Source organism: Heterocephalus glaber, unplaced genomic scaffold, assembly GCF_053883595.1.
Source record: "Heterocephalus glaber isolate CG9 unplaced genomic scaffold, H.glaber_assembly_v1.0 deba00001613, whole genome shotgun sequence".
NCBI lineage: Eukaryota > Metazoa > Chordata > Mammalia > Rodentia > Bathyergidae > Heterocephalus > Heterocephalus glaber.
Window position 1 is genome coordinate 34,591,159 of NW_028258384.1, and position 18,672 is coordinate 34,609,830.

Genomic DNA, 18,672 nt, shown 5'->3' on the forward strand with positions numbered 1-18,672 from the left:
CAGGGAATGGGGAAACAATAAGAACCAAGATACATCATGTACAGGTACAAGAATCCAATGATAAATGTAAACATATTGTATACCTAAAATGTACCAATAAAAGAATTTAAGGAAAAAAACCTCACAAAAACTTGTTCCTGAAACTTGAACAAAATAAATAGTCTGACTATATCTATGGTTGTCTGTGTTTTCCTGAGGGAGGGAGTCCTACCAGCGTGAGAACTGTTGCATCTATAGGCCCTAAAGGTTGAAGTTAGTCTCTCAAATCTCTTTAGATTTCTTGCTATATGTTGAACTCAGCCTTGGGCCTCTGAGGCCTCTGGGAGAAGCAGAAGACATAATCTGTGCTCTTAAGGAGCCAGATGAGGCTATCATGTGAAACAATCAATAAATAGCACAGGGCCCTATGGAATGAGGAGCTACAGTAAATGAGATAGACACAAAAGACTCCTAGAACCTTAAAGATGGAGGAAGTAGATAATCACTCAATAGGAGGTACTCAATATATACTTCCTGATTAACTGGAAGAGAGAGGAAGAATAAGAGAAAGGGATTTCATGGAACACTGAGGCTTGGAGCCTGAAGATAGAGCAATCAAAAGTCAAAAGAAAACACAGAAAATGTTAGGTCAAGGGAAGGGCCAGTGGGTGGGAGTGTCTACTGGGAGCAGCAAGTTCATTTGGAAGAGTCCAAATAACTAACTTTTCTCTCAAGGGATGAAGCTCAGAAAAGAAGTGATCAATTTCTGCAAGCTCTAGGGCTGTCTTGACTATAAATAGAGGGCAGAGAAGCCCAGATGGACTATGGTGTGGGGTTGGGGGTTCAAGTTTAGATTTGGCAACAACCACTGGTTTTCATAGGATTTACTTCCTTCCAGTTCCCATTAAAAAGAGACTGCAGGAGGTAAGTTATTAACACTGCAAGCTCCAAATCCCCCATTCATCTCTGGTGAAGCCAGGATGAATGACAGAGACTGCTTTTCCTCACCCCCTAGTTCTCAAAAAGATCACACTCTGAGTGGAGGTTCTGCTTAATGTGGACATAAGAGCACAGCCCCCTAAAATGCCAAGGGATAGTCATCTTCATTCACTTTATTTTACCACTGATCTATTTCTGGGAAATTTTCAAACTCTGCAGTTAAATACAATATAGAAATCTGAAGGTTGACTTGTTGATACATGTAGCAAATAGAAGTGAGCCTTCTTGTCTCTTGTCTCCAAATCCACAAATGATTACTAAATCCTGGAAGAAAATGGATCAAATGATAACATCATTGAGGACAGAGCTTTGTTTTCTCTATATCCCCACAGTAGAGTGCTGGCACATAGTAGGTTCTAAATTCATACCTATAGATTGGCACAAAGAGATTAGAACCCTCTTCTTTTATACTAAATGGTTATGTAGCATAAGACAAGAAGACATTATGTCTAGAGCTTCCCAAACTGTGCTTTGATAAAGGCCAGGAGAAACCTTTAGAGGTTGTTGTAAGAATAAAGGCAGGCTCTAGGACCTCCCTCAAATGGATGAGCTGCACTTTTTTTCTCTTCTATGTGCTGAGCTTCCATACAAGATTGTGGTATTCCTTAAACAAGATTGAAAACCACTATTATAGACAAACACAATTCAGGGTATGGATTAAATATAGAGAGAAGTGGCAAAGGACAGAACTAAAAAGTGATAGTAAGTTCCAAATGTTGTAAAGGCTGGTGGAATGTTGCAATGGAAGTTCCAGCAGTGGCCTTAGTCGGAATATGGTACTAAAGTGGAGAAACTAAGGGTTGGGCTGGATGAAATGGGAAAAGGAGATGTCGGCAATCTCCAAATCCCAACTTATCTCCAGCAGAGCAGAGATCCACAGGATGAGTAGAAGCCTCTAAGTGATCTTTGGGCTTGTCACTTTGTAAAAACTAAAGGGAAACTCACTTTGAAATGATATAAAGTAGAAGAGACCAAAGTACTGAAATAAAATGTAAGAAGGTATCATGAAGAATTTTCTATCTGATTTTGTGTATCTTTTAAATTTCTGTATGAGTCTTTATATGCTTTTATGTGGCTATGTTTCTGTACCTTAGAACCAGTCCCTCATCTCCAATCAAAGATCCCCTCCACCCACAAGACCTAATTCATTTGCCTAAGATACCAATGGTTTCTTATAGATGCACATAGTTCTCCACCTCCTAACCATTTGACTTAGGCTGCCTTCACCTGAGTCCAAAGGTAACTATTTGACCACTGCCCTTCAAATCATACCACACATGCCTCATTACTTAACTTCAAGCACACTTGCAAAAGACAGGACATCACTAAGGCCCAAGTGCTTGAGCTATTAGACAGAACCTGGAGGGTGATATTAAAAATGCTCCTGTGGATACACTCACCGGAATCCCATTGATGCCAAGAAAGCCAGGAACTCCTATGGGACCCTAAAAGAAGGAGTAGGAAGAGGAGTGTAAGACATATCTAGTTGGTGGCCATTAGATTTGGTCAGTTTATGTGATTCAAAGACCTAAGTTTTTAAGAAGTGTTTTGTATCCCCTCTCTATTGGGTTGCCTTGCTCCCTACTCCATCTCCAAGAAATCATTTGCTTCTGCTCGGGGCCTTGGATACATCTATGTTCTGAGAACAGTTCTTAGGCAATGTAAGTCCTAAAATTAAGGCTCAATATCACATGCTGCCTTGATATTTGGAGAAAATGAGGAGGACATTGAATACCCTAATCATGCGTTCCCTCTATTCTGTTCCTTTAGATGAGGTCCATTAGCCAAACAACTCTCCTTAACAAATGGAACAGGAGTAGTTCTTTCTTATCCTTGAATAGCTGTTTTAGTTCCCTCTTGGAACACTGAATTATTCACAAAGCCAGATCACATCTATCTTCAGGAACCAGAGGTACTCCAACCTCTTGATATTACAAAGTATGCCTCCCATAGCCTTTTAATTCACTCTGTTCCTGAGTGCAATGTCAGAGTGACCTTACATGTGTACAGTGTTCTCCTGCCCTGAACTGAGTATAACATGTGACTAATAAACTATCAACTTCATCTGTCCAGTGTTAGGGATTGTGCCTTTGGCAATTCTCATTATCCTAGTGTGAGAATCCCTCCTTCACCAATAAGGTTAACAGGAAGTGATTAAAATAGGCAGGGAATATAAACTGAGCTGCTAAACTCAGTTGGTTGGCCACCGTGGCATTATCACTTTCCTTGCTTGCAGCTCTTTCCCTCTATTTGTGGTCCAGATTGCTTCCAAGCACTCTGACCTCTTGCTTTCCAGTCTCTTTTCTTGGATTCTTGATCTCTACTGCTCAGCTTACTGGAATTCCGACTCATTCCCAGTTCAAAGCCACATGACTTCTCACCACAGGGAGCCTACTCGTCTGGAAAGTAGTTAATACATTCATTTTACAGTTTGCTTGCCATGAAAGTCTCTTGATAAGTGGGGATTATCTCTTGTCAAAGTATGTAGTATGGTACAAACTATTTTGGAAAAATATTGTTTTCAGAAATAATCAGAATTGAAGTTGACAGCTTTTGACTTTCATACTTGCACCCATGCACTACAGAAAAAAATCAAGCTTTTGGTGATCTTACCTTATCTCCTTTTGGTCCATATGGACCCAGAGGGCCTGGGGAACCCTTTTCTCCTTTCAACCCTGATAAACCAGTAGGTCCAACAAATCCTTCAGGACCAGTGGGACCTTGAATTCCAACTGGTCCGGGTCTTCCCTAAGATGGACAAAAGAGTATAATTCATCAATAGAGGACTTAACATCAACACTTCCCATTTTCCCATGCACAAAGAACACTGTTACCACTTCACTAAATAATTTTGGCTTAGAGACCTGTGAGGCATGCCAAAGTTCCAGACATGGATCAGAAAAGCTATTTTAGGGACTGCTAAGCTTATTTGGATAGAATACATTTTATAAGCACATTTAATAAGATTCATGTACACCAAGATCCTTCAACTTTGTACTTCTTAGGAGATCAGTTATTCAGGCTGGATAACATTGTCCTCTTCTAAGTTAATGCCAGGTCATTCATCAGATTGTCAAAATATCAAAAGAACAGAATTCTGGAGAACATTGTGGCATTTTATTAATCCAAATGTCCAGCCACATGCTTGCATTGAAGTTTGGAAATGGCTGTGCCTAAAGAATATGGCCCAGGGGGCCAGAGAGGGGAGAACCCAAGAGCCGACCAACTTGTCAGAATTCATCTGTGTTGACTGATCCCAGGACTCTATCACTGCATCTGGCAAAACATGGGGAACATACATACACACACACACACACACACACACACTCATATACACACACATTCACACACACACACACTAATTATTTACTTCCTCTTTCTTCCTATTACCTCCCATCTGTATAGTGTTGAATGTATAAAATACAAGGAGTCTGAGAAATCTATTTAAGTATCAATTATGGTACTAAGAGGGAGCAGCCTGAGGATTTTAAATGCTCTGGTTATAAAATGTCTCTAACAATTAAGTCTGAGAGTTCAGGCTGACATTTTAAAGCAGACTGAGACGGAAAATTAAACCCAGTGGGTGAAACACAGACAGGCTGGACTATCATTTAGAACAAATCCCAGTAGGGACTGAATTTTCTTGGCAGAAAAATGAAAACCATTAGTAATGTACATTACCTCTAAGGGAACACAACACCGTATGAGATAGAAAGCCTATTTTCATAAATGCTTCCCATCTCCACCTCCTGGCCTCTTTACTGACTGTCTGTAATTGCCTACAAATCTGTGAATACCTCTGAAAAGAGCCCATTAAACATGCCCTTTACTGTTCACTTCAAAATTTACTTTTTTAAAGGATGAAAATAGAACACAAGCCTTTTACTGTGGTCAGAGTCATGTATTAGAGGTGCAAGTGGCCATCGGTTGTTCTGGTCCTTTGGAGTATAATTTTCAGTGAAAAATCAAGTGCACGAAGACCTAGGACTCTTGCAAAGAAGTAAAAGACATTCTTCCCAAGGAGATGCACTTCTTGGGAGCATGACCTATTACTCAACATGCAGTGTACAAATAGTGCTAGGCTGCAAAGTGTTTAACAGACTTACTTCTGTGAATGATGGGGGGAGAAGAGTAACCATTTTTAAGGCTGTTGTCTGTCATTGTTTGAATTTTGTTTACAATGACTTGGTTATTTATTGTTCTTCTAGTTTAAAAAATCAATATGTATATCAATATGTACAGTGTGTGTACGTGTGTATGCGAATGTGTATATATTAAAGAGAAAAAGGGCAGTACTTTCAAAAAGGGTGGTGTTGTGGATGAATGAAGAAGTAAAAAAATTTAGACCTACTTTTGAAGACTGATGTACACAAGCCATATTAAACAGTACAAGTCTGGAAGAGAGTGTAAGTACTGCAGGAACGCAGAGGCAGGAATGGCTATGGAGGTCTACAGAATGTTTACACTATGCCTATGGCTGGGAGGAGTCATGGGCCACATTGGGAAGGCCGAGTGAGCCCCAGTTGAAGTCGGCATAGGAAGCTAGGCAGAAAGTTGAAGAATTGATGTGGTAGGTATAGAGAACCAGCTTGGAGGAAAGCAGTATTCAGGGCTGAAAGTCATCAAAGATCATTCAGGAGAATGTGTGTGTGTGTCAGCAAGAGGCCAGGGCAGTGTGCCTGAGGCTGGAACAGGGGAGGCAGATAAGGACCAGCTGTTGGGGAGGAGAGCATTGCTTGGGAGGACAGGGGCAAGATGGGCCTGCCAAGGTGACATTATTACTAGTAGAGAAGATCCAGTTGGGGCATTGAATGCTTAACTCAAATTTGAGCCTTGACAAAACCTTTCCCACATCAAGAGAGGGAAGAAGGAAAGCATGATATACCATTGAGCAGCTACTGAGAAAGTGGATTGTGATGTGGTCTAATTCCTATCCTGCTCACACCACAAGAGGAACTTGAGCAGTGCCCAACAAGGGCACATAAGGTGACACATTCCACCTCTCTTTCCCTGCTTTTGTGAATACAAGCTCAACAACAAGTATAAGCAAGGAAACATAGTCATAAGGTGATTCTAAGGCTAGACTTAACAGGAACTCTGATTTCACCCAGCAAAGGCCTGCTTCCTCTCCTTTGGCTGGGTGGGCATGCTGAATTTTCGGACTCTGTTCCAGCCAGAAAACCAAAAAGTAAGTCTTAAATAACTCTTGGATTTAAAAAAGTCAACTCTTTTCCAAAGCGGGTATTTACAAAGGCATCCCTCAAAGAAACATGGAGTTCTGAGGGTGGCTACAGGTGTTTAGGCTGGTGGCCACATCAATAGGCCAGCTTGAAACCTCTCAGACTGGCTTCAGGGAAGAAGCAGGGATCATGGGATGTTTTGAGGCTTGTGGGGGTGCTGCTAGTCTTGAACTGCCTTGTCATCAAAGAACCAGGCCCTTCTAGAGCCTGCAGTTAGAGAGTATGAGACAAGGAGCCTCTCCACCCACTGAGGTCCTTTCCTACTGTGGAACAGAGTATCATAAGGAGGTCATGGTGGTAAAAAAAAGAATGAGGAAGACATTTTTCTTGTGAGTTGATTTGTCAGCTATGTCTATATAGGCTTACTTTGTGCTTATAGCCACATGTCCATTTTCCTTATCTCCAATACACAGGATTTCTTTCTTAGTGTACTGCTGAAGCTTAAGTACTAAAAGTCAGGGAACTGCTTTTTTTCCTCCAAAGATGTTATCTGAGACATTTTTCATAATCACCAGCAGAGGTCACTGTAAGAACATAGGGGTGACAGTTAAAACAGGCGGGTGGGTGGGCCTCTCCCACGGCAGAGAAAAAGAAATCAGTGTCAGAGAAGCCACAGAATGTTTGAGCAGAAAAGGCCCTTGGAGAACATTCAATCCAGGATTTATTTTATACATAGGGGGAGGAGGCTGAGAGAAGAGGAAGGACTTGTTTTGGTCACACAGTAGAAATAGTGTGGGACTCAAACCAGACTGCCTGCTACCAGTGAGTGGCTCTTACACTGTTTGCCAGGGGCAGATGTCCTGGGGGGTCCTTGAAGCTACCTCCTGAATCCACCCGTGGGACTGTCCTTATCAGTAGGCTGCAGCAGCCAGATGCTCACACATCATTCCTCTCTTCCTAACCCTGATCATTTCACAGAACCAATCTGAAACACCATCACTGCTTGTACAGCTAGCAGAATTTCAATGGGCTTGGACCAGTGCCCTGCCCTGATATATATCATTTATTTTGGCAAACAGACCCAGACAGGGCAGAAGGGACTCCTCCAAGTCTATCTAATATGCTTTCCTACCTCCATCTGCTCAGGATTTTTAAAGTGCACATCAAGGTCTAATTCTCAAGGTGGCAAGTTGTGCCTAAGGCCAGGGACTACAAGTCCACAACTGCAGCCCAGGCTGGCTGCCTCCTGCTGACTACAGTGGGTTGGGGTAAATGTGGAGTTTAAGGTCACCTTTAATCAGATCTGGACATTGGAGTAATAGATCCAGAAATGGAACTTTCCATAAAGTACAGACATATGCAGAAATAGCATCTAAAAATCTTAAAAGAACATGCCATAGACTAGTAGGACTGTAAAACTGATGAAGGGGGCTAACTTTTCACGACCCATCTCCTTTCTGTCTTTTTATTCCTCCTTCAAGATTTCAATGTTCTCCTCCTAGAAAATTAAAATGTGTTCCTAAGAACCTGAAATCCATTCCCATTGAGGAATAAATGACTTACAACAATTTAGAGCTTTACTTACACTGAGGGAATTTGTAGTGTAAGGGTAAAAGCAAAGCGTTAAGTTAGGGGATGCATATATTTATGAAGCAGGGAAGGAAGAAGGTTGTGCACAGGCCTTCTTAAGAATCCAGCTGTAGGGCCATGGATTTAGCTCAGTGGTTTCACTGCCTGCTGCACAAGCGCAAGGACCTGAGTTCGATCCCTGGTACCAAGAAAAAAAAAACAAAGAATCCAGCTGTTATTTCAGGAGGTAGACCTGGAGTCAAAACTCCTTACTGTCACTTAAGAGCTATATCTTTGGGCAACTGACTTACCCATTCTGAGCCTCAGGAGCTTGGGTGCAATAACTCCTGTGTAGGATTATTATGAGCATTTAAGTAAGTTAATGAATGTAAAACACTTGACAGATGCGACAAACATATAAGATCCTTTTCCCCTGTAGGTATCATTTATGGTAAAATGGAGAAATTGATTGGCTACTATGCTCCTTCCCCTAAGTTTAGGTGAGAGACACACATATGCATGAATGAGGAACCCTCCTTGGGGCAGAGACGAGTAGCTGGGAATGAAAAAGCATGTATGATGGAAACCCACAGCTGTGACAGCATTGCCCTTTTACTCAGAGATGGGGCCCACTTATCCTGGACACTTGGCTTCTCAGTGTCCACTCATTCTCCTAAAAGGGACCTCATTTACATGTTGATGACTCCTAAAATCTGAATGGTCAGCCCAGATTTCTCTCCTGTGTCAGATCCTTGTAGCCAATGGCTTATCAGACTGCTCCACCTGGACAGTCCAACTCCAACTCAACATAACCCAAACTGAACTCACTGTTGTCTCCTAACCCCTTCTTCAAACCAGCTCCTTTCTCCTGAGCTAATAAATGGCACCATCCATGAAGATGACCAAGTCAGAAACTCAGGGTCTTCCATCACATCTCCTTTTGTTTCATCTCTCACACCCCCTCCATTACCAAAGACTGTTAATTCCACCTCCCAAATATAACTCAAACCTGTCCATTTATCTCTATATATATTACTTCAGGTTTTCTTCTTCTCTCCTCTAGAAAGTTGCCACAGCCTCCCAAGTGGTCAGCCATCCTCCAATCTTCCTTTCTTCTTCTCTAGCATCCTGCCCCATGACCTTTCTATGTGATTTTGTTTGTGCTTCAGCTCTCTTGGCAAGCTCCTATGCATGCTTCATGTTCCAACTAAGATATCAGCTCCTCCAGGGAGTGTTCCATGAATTATGTCACCCAACAGGGTGGCTAGGTTGCCTGCTTATAGGTTGCCCTCAATGGACTGAGCTCCTTGAAGACAGGACCTATGTCTTTCTCATCATGGAATCACCTGTGCTAATAAGTACAGTGTTTGGCACAAAGTGGGCAAATGTTTTTTGAATGGGTGGAAAAAAAATTGAGAATATAGCAATATCTAGGTACAGCAATATCTTCTTTGCATGTCTAGATAGTCGCAATAGAATGCAATCAAGAGATATCTGCTCACAGAACCATAGAATAGACAGCTGTATAAGACTCAGGAAATCATCTAGTTCAGGATGGAGAAACTGAAGCCCAGAAAAAGAAAGAGACCCAAGTTTATCCAATATTAACTGTAGACTTTTAAAATAAACACAACACCATGATACCTTTTAGAGTTTAAAAACAAAAATGGTATAAATCTGATGTAGTTCCTGAGCATTTTTGGTTCTCCAAGACATGAGTGAAATGATTTTGGTTTCCATCCTGATTGGTATATATCCATTCAACAATTGTTTATTCAGCACCTACTCTGTTCCAGGCACTTGAGTTAAGATGGTGGGTAAGACATAGTTTCTGCATTTGTGGAGCTTATAGTTTTTCTATTCCTTGAAAAGAGATGTGCCATCTAATTCAATACTTTCCATCTTGGACTGAGTTCTGTGCCAGAACTCAAGTATGTATCTACCTGTGAGGGACCAAATAGTAACATACCAAGAAAACACACCACATGGCCCATCCTAGTTGGGAGAGATAAGGTAACATTATAGGAAGTGACTGGAGATAAAATCATAGGCAATGAATTTTTAAAAATTGCACTATATCATAACTGTAAGAGAAATTCAGAGATTTGTTACCTCACAAGAGAGGAGAGGAGTAAGGAAAGGGTTAAAATATATTAGGAATGCATTTCAAATAAATAGAGCAATATATTTATGGGAATTAGGAAATTGTGTAAGAAAGGGCCAGTTAGAAGCCTAGGCCTGAGTTGAGCTAAGGTAGAAATCTCAGAGAAATGGCAGAAGATGCTAACCTGCAAAACCCTCTGGGCACAAAACACTATGCTTAGTGCAGTTCACTGGCTATGTTTTATTTTAAATTTTAATTTGGCTCCCAATTTATTACAGAATTTAGTAAGTCAGCTTGTTGTATTACCAAATGGTGCAAGATTCAGAGTCAAAAAGTCCTGGACTCAAATTCCCTTTTCACCACTTAGAGACAAAGGACAGTCTCAATTTTCTAATCTGTGTATTAAAAAAGGATGATACTAGACCACAGATCCCAGCACAGAGGAGGCTTCCAGGTCAGTGTGCCACAACTCACAGTGCAGAGGAGGCTTCTTTGTTGGTGTGTAACAGCTCCCAGCACAGAGGAGGCTTCCAGGTCAGTGTGCCAGAGCTCTCAGTGCAGAGTAGGCTTCCAGGTCAGCATGCTACAGCTCCCAGTGCAGAGTAGGAGGCTTCCAGGCCAACCTACCACTGCACTCAGCACAGAGGAGGTGAGCTGCATGGGTTCCAGGAGCACACCCCGCACCCGTCGAAGTGAGAAGATATGTAAACAAGCCTCAGAACCAGACTTCCAGATCACCTAGAGCAACCCCAAAGGGAAACAAGATGGTAACACTCTGATACTCAACCACCTGGACTCACTGAACTAGCAATGAGAGAGGATCTGGAAAAAATGAAATCAGAAATAATTTCTCAGATAACAGCAGAGATTGTGCCCATACTGCAAGACATGATTAATAAATCAAGAGAGGACACAGATAAAAAATAGAGGAGCGAGGTACATGATGGAATCCCAACATAGGAAACAAATGGAATCCATAAAATAGATGCAAACAGATTTCCAGCAGATTAAAAACTCCATTGAAAGTCTACACAGAAGAACGACCCAATGTGAGGACAGAATTTCAGATATAGAAGATAAGATTGCAATTAGTGACCAGGAAAAGAAAAATTTCTTTAAAATTGTAAGGGACCATGATAAATCAATCCAGAAGCTGCAAGATGATGCAAAGAAGAATAACATATGACTGATCGGAGTCAACAAAGAAACAGGAGAGAGTGCAGATGACCTAAAAAAAACTGTTCACAGAAGCGATGGCAGAAAACTTCCCAAGCAGGGGAAAAGAACTTGACATATAGATAAGTAAGGCATATAGGACTCCAACTAGCCTTGTTCAAAAAAGATGTACACATAGGCATATAATTGTTAAGATTCCAGAAACCCAACAGAAAAACAAAGTTCTACAAGCAGTTAGAGAAAAGAAACAAATCAGATACAAAGGAAAGCCTATCAGAATCACAGCAGACTTCTCAACACAAACCTTCAAGGCAAGAAGAGCTTGGAGTGATGTATTTCAAGCCCTAAAGGAAAACATCCTCCAACCCAGATTGATGTACCCTGCAAAACTATCTTTCAAAATGGATGGTGAAATAAGATACTTTCATGGCAAAGAGCACCTTAGGAACTTCATGAATACCAAACCAGCACTCCAAACAATTTTAGAAAATATCCTAGGAAAAGACAATAAGGATCACAAACCCAGGAAGCCCAGCAGAATGAATCCACCAGGCATGACAAGAAATTAAATGTAAAGGGGGAGAATACAACAAAAAGAAAAAGTCATGACAATGATAAGTCAATACATTTCAGTTATAACCATCAATGTTAATTGTCTCAACTTACCAATCAAAAGAAATAGACTGGCAGAATGGATCAAGAACCAAGATCCAACAATATACTGCATATAAGAAACACACTTAATTCCAAAAGAAACTCATGGACTGAAAGTTAAAGAGTGGAAAACAATACTTCATGTGACAGGAACCCAAAGAAAAGCAGGAGTAGCTATCCTCTTTGCAGACCAACTGGATTTCAAACCCATACTGATTAAGGGCGACAAAGAAGGACACTACATCCTTATAAAAGGAACAATCTTAAAGGAAGAGATGACAATCATAAATATCTATGAACCAAACATTAGTGTGCCCAACTATACAAAACAAATACTAATGTACACGAAAAATCATATAAGCACTAATACAATAGTAGTGGGGAACCTCAATGCCCCATTGTCACAAATACATAGATCAACTAGACAAAAAAACAAGTAACGAAATACAAGAACTCAATCAAACTCTTGAACAAATGAACTTAACAGATGTTTACAAAGTGTTCCACCCCACAAGATCAGAATACACATTTTTCTCAGCTGCACATGGGCTGTTCTCCAAAATAGACCAAATACTCGCTCATAGAACATATTTAGGTAAGTGCAAAGGAATTGAAGTTATCCCTTGTATATTATCAGACCACAGTGCGATGAAATTGGAGATCCACAGCAAAAGAAACTGCAAAAATTTCATAAACACATGGAAATTGAAAAACACACTTCTGAATAACCAATGGGTCACAGAGGAAATTAAAGAAGAAATCAGACAGTTCCTTCAATTAAATAACAATGACAATAAAACATATCAGAATCTATGGGACACAATGAAAGCAGTCTTATGAAGGAAATTCATAGCAGTGAATACACATATTAGGAAAATAGAGCGAGCCCAATTAAACAACCTGATGCTGAACCTCAAGCTTCTAGAAAAAGAAGAGCAGGACAAATGCAAAGCCCCTAGAAAGGAGGAAATTATAAAGATCAGGGCAGAAATCAATGCAATGGAGACTACGAAAACAATACCAAAAATCAATGAGGCCAAGAGTTGGTTCTTCAAAAGAATAAACAAAATTGACAAACCCTTAGCCAACCTTATCAGAAAAAGGAAAGAAAAGGCCCAAATCCATGCAATTAGGAATGAAAAGGGTGAAATTACAAGGGACTCAGCAAAAATCCAGAGGATCATCAATACCTGCTTCGAGAACCTATATGCCAATAAGATGGAAAACACAGAAGAAATGGACAGATACCTAGACACATATGAATTACCAAAGTTGAACAAAGAAGACCTAAAAATTCTAAACAACCCTGCATCAATCAATGAAATTGAAAACGTAATTAAAAACTTACCAACTAAGAAAAGCCCAGATCCTGATGGCTTCACTGCTAAATTCTAGAAGACATTTAGAGAGGAACTACTGCCATTATGTTTAAACTTTTCAATGAAATTGAAAGGGAAGCAATACTCCCAAATTCACTCCTGGCAGAAAGCATCACCTTGATCCCCAGAGCAAAGAAAGACCCAACAGAAAAAGAGAACTATAGGCCAATCTCACTAATGAGCATAGATGCAAAAATCCTTAATAAGATACTGGCAAATAGAATGCAGAAGTTCATCAAGAAGTTCATACACCCTGACCAAGCGGGATTCATCCCAGGGATGCAGGGATGAATCAATCAATGTACACATGCATATCAATCAATGTAATACACTATATCAATAGAGCCAAGGACAAAAACCATATGATTATCTCCATAGATGCAGAAAAAGCATTTGAAAAAATCCAACATGCATTTATGATAAAAACCCTACAGAAAATTGGAATAATAAAAAAATTGAAATAGATGGTCTCTACCTCAATGTGATAAAAACCATCCATGAAAAACCAACAGCCAATATCATACTAAATGGTCAAAAACTGAAATCCTTCACACTAAAATCAGGAACAAGACAAGGATGTCCACTATCACCACTCTTGTTCAATACAGTTCTGGAAACATTAGCCATGGCAATTAGACAAGAGAAAGAAATAAAAGGAATAAAAATAGGAAATGAAGAAGTCAAATTGTCGTTATTTGCAGATGACATGATACTTTATATAGAAGACCCCAAGAACTCCACCAAAAGTCTTCTAGACTTAACCTCATTCAGTAGAGCAGCTGGATACAATGTCAACACACAAAAATCAATAGTTTTCCTCTACATGAATAACACACTCACTGAGAGAGAAATAGGGCAAACAATTCCTTTCACAATAGCATCCAAAAAACTGAAATACCTAGGAATCAAAGTAACAAATGAAATCAAAGACCTCTTCTCTGAAAACTATAGCACTTTGAAAAGAGACATTGAAGACGATATCAGTAAATGGAAAGTCAACCCTTGCTCTTGGGTAGGAAGGATCAACATAGTGAAAATGGCCATACTTCCAAAACTGCTATATAGATTTAATGCAATTCCAATTGAGATCCCAGCAGCATACTCCATGGACCTTGAGAAAACAATCCAAAAATTCATTTGGATCAAGAAGAGACCCAGAATAGCAAAAGCAATTCTAGGTAACAGAGACATGGCAGGGGGTATCACAATCCCCAACCTGCAACTCTACTACAAAGCTACTGTGACAAAATCAGCATGGTACTGGCAAAGAAACAGACCTGAGGACCAGTGGAACAGATTAGAAGATGCAGAAACAATGCCAGACACACTCAGCCACCTTATCTTTGACAAAGGAGCCAAACACCCTCACTGGAGGAAAGATAGCCTCTTTAATAAATGGTGCTGGAAAAATTGGCTTTCAACTTGCCAAAGATTAAAACTAGACCTATATCTCTCGCCATGCACTAAACTAAAATTTAAATGGATTAAAGATCTAAATATTAAAACAGAAACACTAAACTGGCTAGAAGAGAGTTTAGGAAGAACTCTTGAAGACATTGGCGTAGGAATAGATTTTATGAACAAAACCTCAGTTGCCCGTGAACTAGCACAATCAACAAGTGGGGTCTCTTCTTAGTAAACAGTTTCTGCACAGCAAGAGAAACCACCAACAGTGTGAAGAGACAACCCACAATGTGGAAAAAATTTTCACCAGTTTTTCCTCAGACAAAGGTCTACTATCTAGAATCTATAAAGAACTTAAAAAAATCAGACCTCCCAAATATAAAGACCCAATTCAAAAATTGGCATCTTAAATGAACAGACATTTCTCAGACAAAGAAGGAGAAATGCTAAATAAACATTTGAAAAAATGTTCAACATCACTGGTCATTGGAGAGATGCAAATGAAAACAAAGCTGACATTCCACCTCACCCCAGGAAGAATGGCTGCTATCAAGAAATTAGAAATTAGAGACATTTATAGCTAAATGGATGCACATTAAGGTGATATTCTTAAGTGAAATAAATAGGACACACATGTGTAAATACTGAATAGTTTCTCTGGTGTGAGAAACTGAAAGTGCAAATAAGGACTAAATGTATAATAGGTCATGTGAAATAGGAAGAAAAGGGGCAAAGGGGAAGGAAGTGGGAGGGCTAGGGGAAAGGATAGAAGGGAATGGGATTAATATGAGAAAATGGAAAAATAGGAGCAAAATCTTTGTAAATAGGGAGGAATGGAGGGGTTGAAGGGAGGGCTGGGCAAGGGTGAAAAATGGGAACCAAGAGAGATTAGTAAAGGTGCAAATTTCCAATGATGAATGTCATTATATTGTATACCTAAAATGTACCAATGATTAGAATGAATAATCGATAATGCAAAATAGGAAGAAAAGGTCCAAAGGGGTAGGGGTAGTGGGAGGGGCAGGGGAAAGGAAAGAAGGGAAAGGAAAAATGATGAGAAATGGAAAAAATGGAAATAAAGTCTTTGTAAATAGGGAAGGGTGGAGGGGGTAAAGGGAGGGCTAGAAATGGGGGAAAAATAAGAACCAAGATGCATTATGTAAAGGTACAATTCCCAATGAGAAATGTAATTGTGTTGTATACCTACAATGTACCTATAAAAGAATTTAAGAAAAAAAAAAGAAATCAACCAACAACAAATGCTGGGGAGGCTGTGGGGAAAGAGGAACACTACTCCACTGCTGGTGTGAGTGTAGACTGGTGTAACCACTGTGGAAATCGGTATGGAGATACCGCAAATAACTAGGACTGGAAGTCACATTTGACCCAGCTGTTCCCCTGCTGCATATCTTCCCCAAAGAATTAAAAGAATCATACCACAGTGATATATGTGCACCCATGTTCATAGCAGCGCAGTTTGTAATAGCGAAAACTTGGAAACAGCCCAAATGCCCATCAACTGGAGAGTGGATAAAGAAGATGTGGCTGTTTTTAATAAAATGGAGTACTACTCAGCCATAAAAAATGAGAAATTAGAGACATTTTTAGCTAAATGGATGCACATTGAGGTAATACTCTTAAGTGAACAAATAGGACACATGTGTGTAAATATGAATAGTTTCTCTAGTGTGAGAAACTGAAAGTGTAAAAAGGATTAAAAGTTATAATAGATAATGTGAAATATAAAGAAAAGTGGCAAAGTGGAAGGGGAAGTGGGAGGTGTAGTGGAAAGGAAAGAAGGGAATGGAATTAATATGAGAAAGTGAAAAAAAGGAAACAAAGTCTTTGTAATTAGGGAGGGATGATGGGATTGAAGTGAGGGTAGGGGAAGGGTTAAAAAATAAGAACCAAGAGAGATTATGTAAAGGTGCAAATTTCCAATGATGAATGTTATTATATTGTATACCTAACACGTACCAATAAAAGGATATACAGTTACAAAAAAAGGATCGTTCTAATGTCTATGCCATAGGGCAGTGAACCTTTTAGAGCTTTCAATTCCTCAAACCCCACTGCGGTGCATGTGCCATAGGTTTGACACCATTGCCACAGGATAATTATAAAGGTTAAATGAGATAATTCATGTAAACCATGATTTTTGCTCCTTGGCGCACATCAGAATTACCTGGTGGTGATGTTTAAAGACAGCTGGCAGAGCCCTATTCCTGAGTCTCGGATATAGTAGGTCTGGGTGGGTCTAAGATTTTGCATATTTAATAGGCTCCCAGGTGGTGCTGATACTACAGGGTTGAAGACCACACTTGGAAAATCCCTGCTGAAACCCATTTAGCAGAGTAAATGTGAAGTATAAGTTACTTCTTGATGGTGGTTGTATATTATTTTTATTTAGCAAATGATAGTGACTTTTGCAGGGTTGTGATTCAGAATTTCAGAAAAGCCCTTAGCTTTCCTTTATTACTATGGCTTAAGTCACCACCCTTTTCTTCTCATTATAGCAGCACAAGAAGAAAAGTGGATATGGGGCAGCAGGGCCAGAGACAGATAACTCAGTAAGGAAGCTTGACCTCCTTGAGAAATGTAATTAGGTTAATGACACTGGAAAAGAGAGGAAAGATTAGGTTCATGATACTAGACAAAGGGAGAAGACAGATTTGAGAGATATTTGAGAAGCTAAAGACTACAAAGATAGTGCCACATTGCAATCAATAGGTAAAACTGAGGAAGGTACAAAGGTTTTTTTGACTAGACAAGGTGGGGATCTCTTCTTTGACATGAGGAAACCTTATAAGGAAAAAAGAGTAGTGGGTGGAAGATGAGTTCACTTTCATACAGACAGAATTTAAGATATGTGGGGAACATGTAGGGAGAGGTTCAGCGTCTGTTTTTTCCCATTAAATTAGAAGGTTCAAGAGGGCAAGAAGGTTGGCTTTATTCTCTACTGTATTCTCTACTGGAGGTGCAGTCTATGGTGTGCAGCAGACAACAAAAACACAGTTGTGAAAAAGCTGCTGAGAGCCATACAAAGGCTGCGTCTGAGCGATTTCATTCCCCTTGCCTGCGATGGCCCTCAGACATATCTGTGAGGCAGGCTGTGAGTGTTAAGCTGCAAAGCAGTTAGTCAATGGAGCTGACTAAAGTCACATAGCTGCTCAGCAGCAGAGCTGGTATCAGAGCCTCTCAATCAACTTTGTGCTCCTTTGTTGGAACTAATGGAGATGGGCATTTATGGAGCCCTGTAACCCACTCTCCTAGTAACAGCACTGATAGAATAATATAGTCTACAGAAGGACAGGAGAAATAACACCAGAAGCTGCAGAGTATACCCAACATATGGAAGGTAAAGACTCATATCACGCTGATATACAGATCCATTTCACAGCCCAAGAAGCCCTGGTGCAGCTTAATAATGTTAGCATCATCTACAATTTACCAGCAAGAGCAGTGATCATTTTTGTCAAATGAATACATAAATGATAGTGAAATAGATTAGTGGTGGTGTCTAGCAAAGAATGAACCTTCCAAATTCTGTGTCTGAAACAGTTAAGAAGCACTTTTAGAGGTTTCCTCTCAATACATAAATGAAAACACATTTCTTTTCTAGTTCTTCAGCTATAATTAGTGTTTGAAGCAGCCAGCTCAGGCATGGAGACATGCATCCACATGCTCTGTTTGCAAAGACACACACACCCATTCCACTGGCTGTTGTCAGCTACACTGTTTCTCTGCATTGAACAATTCTCTGAATGTAAAAACCAAATCCTTAGTAAGAGCTACACCAGACAGAAAACATTGTTATTTTTTTTATAACAGACAAATTTAACTCAAACTTTGCCCAAATTTTTCAATGAACAGGTACTATTTCATAGAAATTTACTAGTGAAATTAATACAGTCATAAAATGAACTTCAAGGAATGGTACTATCCAAAATTCAAAAAGAATGATTTTTTCTTGTTCTGCAATTAAAATGGTCTCTTTAATTTGGTCAGTGGGCAATGGACAGTTTACTAGGCTCTAGTAGACAAATTCTCATGTTCTATGAGTCCCCAGTGCTAACATATTAAGTTAGAAGAGTGAATATAGGCGCAACATACTAATTTGATTATCATTGTGCTGAGCTGATATTGAAGGATTTAGTCTTTAAAGTCATATTTTTCCTTCCCCCTGAAGAATGTCTATAGAGAGTCAAATAAGTTGAGGAAGAATTTT

The 18,672-nt window shown here is 39.8% G+C and overlaps 1 protein-coding gene across 4 annotated transcripts in view; it reads right to left on the reverse strand.

Moving 5' to 3' along the window:
• The window catches only part of Col4a6 (collagen type IV alpha 6 chain), a 416,524-nt gene that overhangs the window by 86,553 nt on the left and 311,299 nt on the right, over positions 1-18,672 (reverse strand). For all 4 annotated transcript variants that reach the window (XM_087196743.1, XM_021241635.2, XM_087196744.1 and 1 more), the window contains exons 4-5: positions 3,592-3,726; positions 2,379-2,423 (exon numbers count right to left, since the gene is read on the reverse strand). In XM_087196743.1, coding sequence (XP_087052869.1) covers positions 2,379-2,423; positions 3,592-3,726 — 180 coding nt within the window. The remainder of the gene's footprint in view (positions 1-2,378; positions 2,424-3,591; positions 3,727-18,672) is intronic.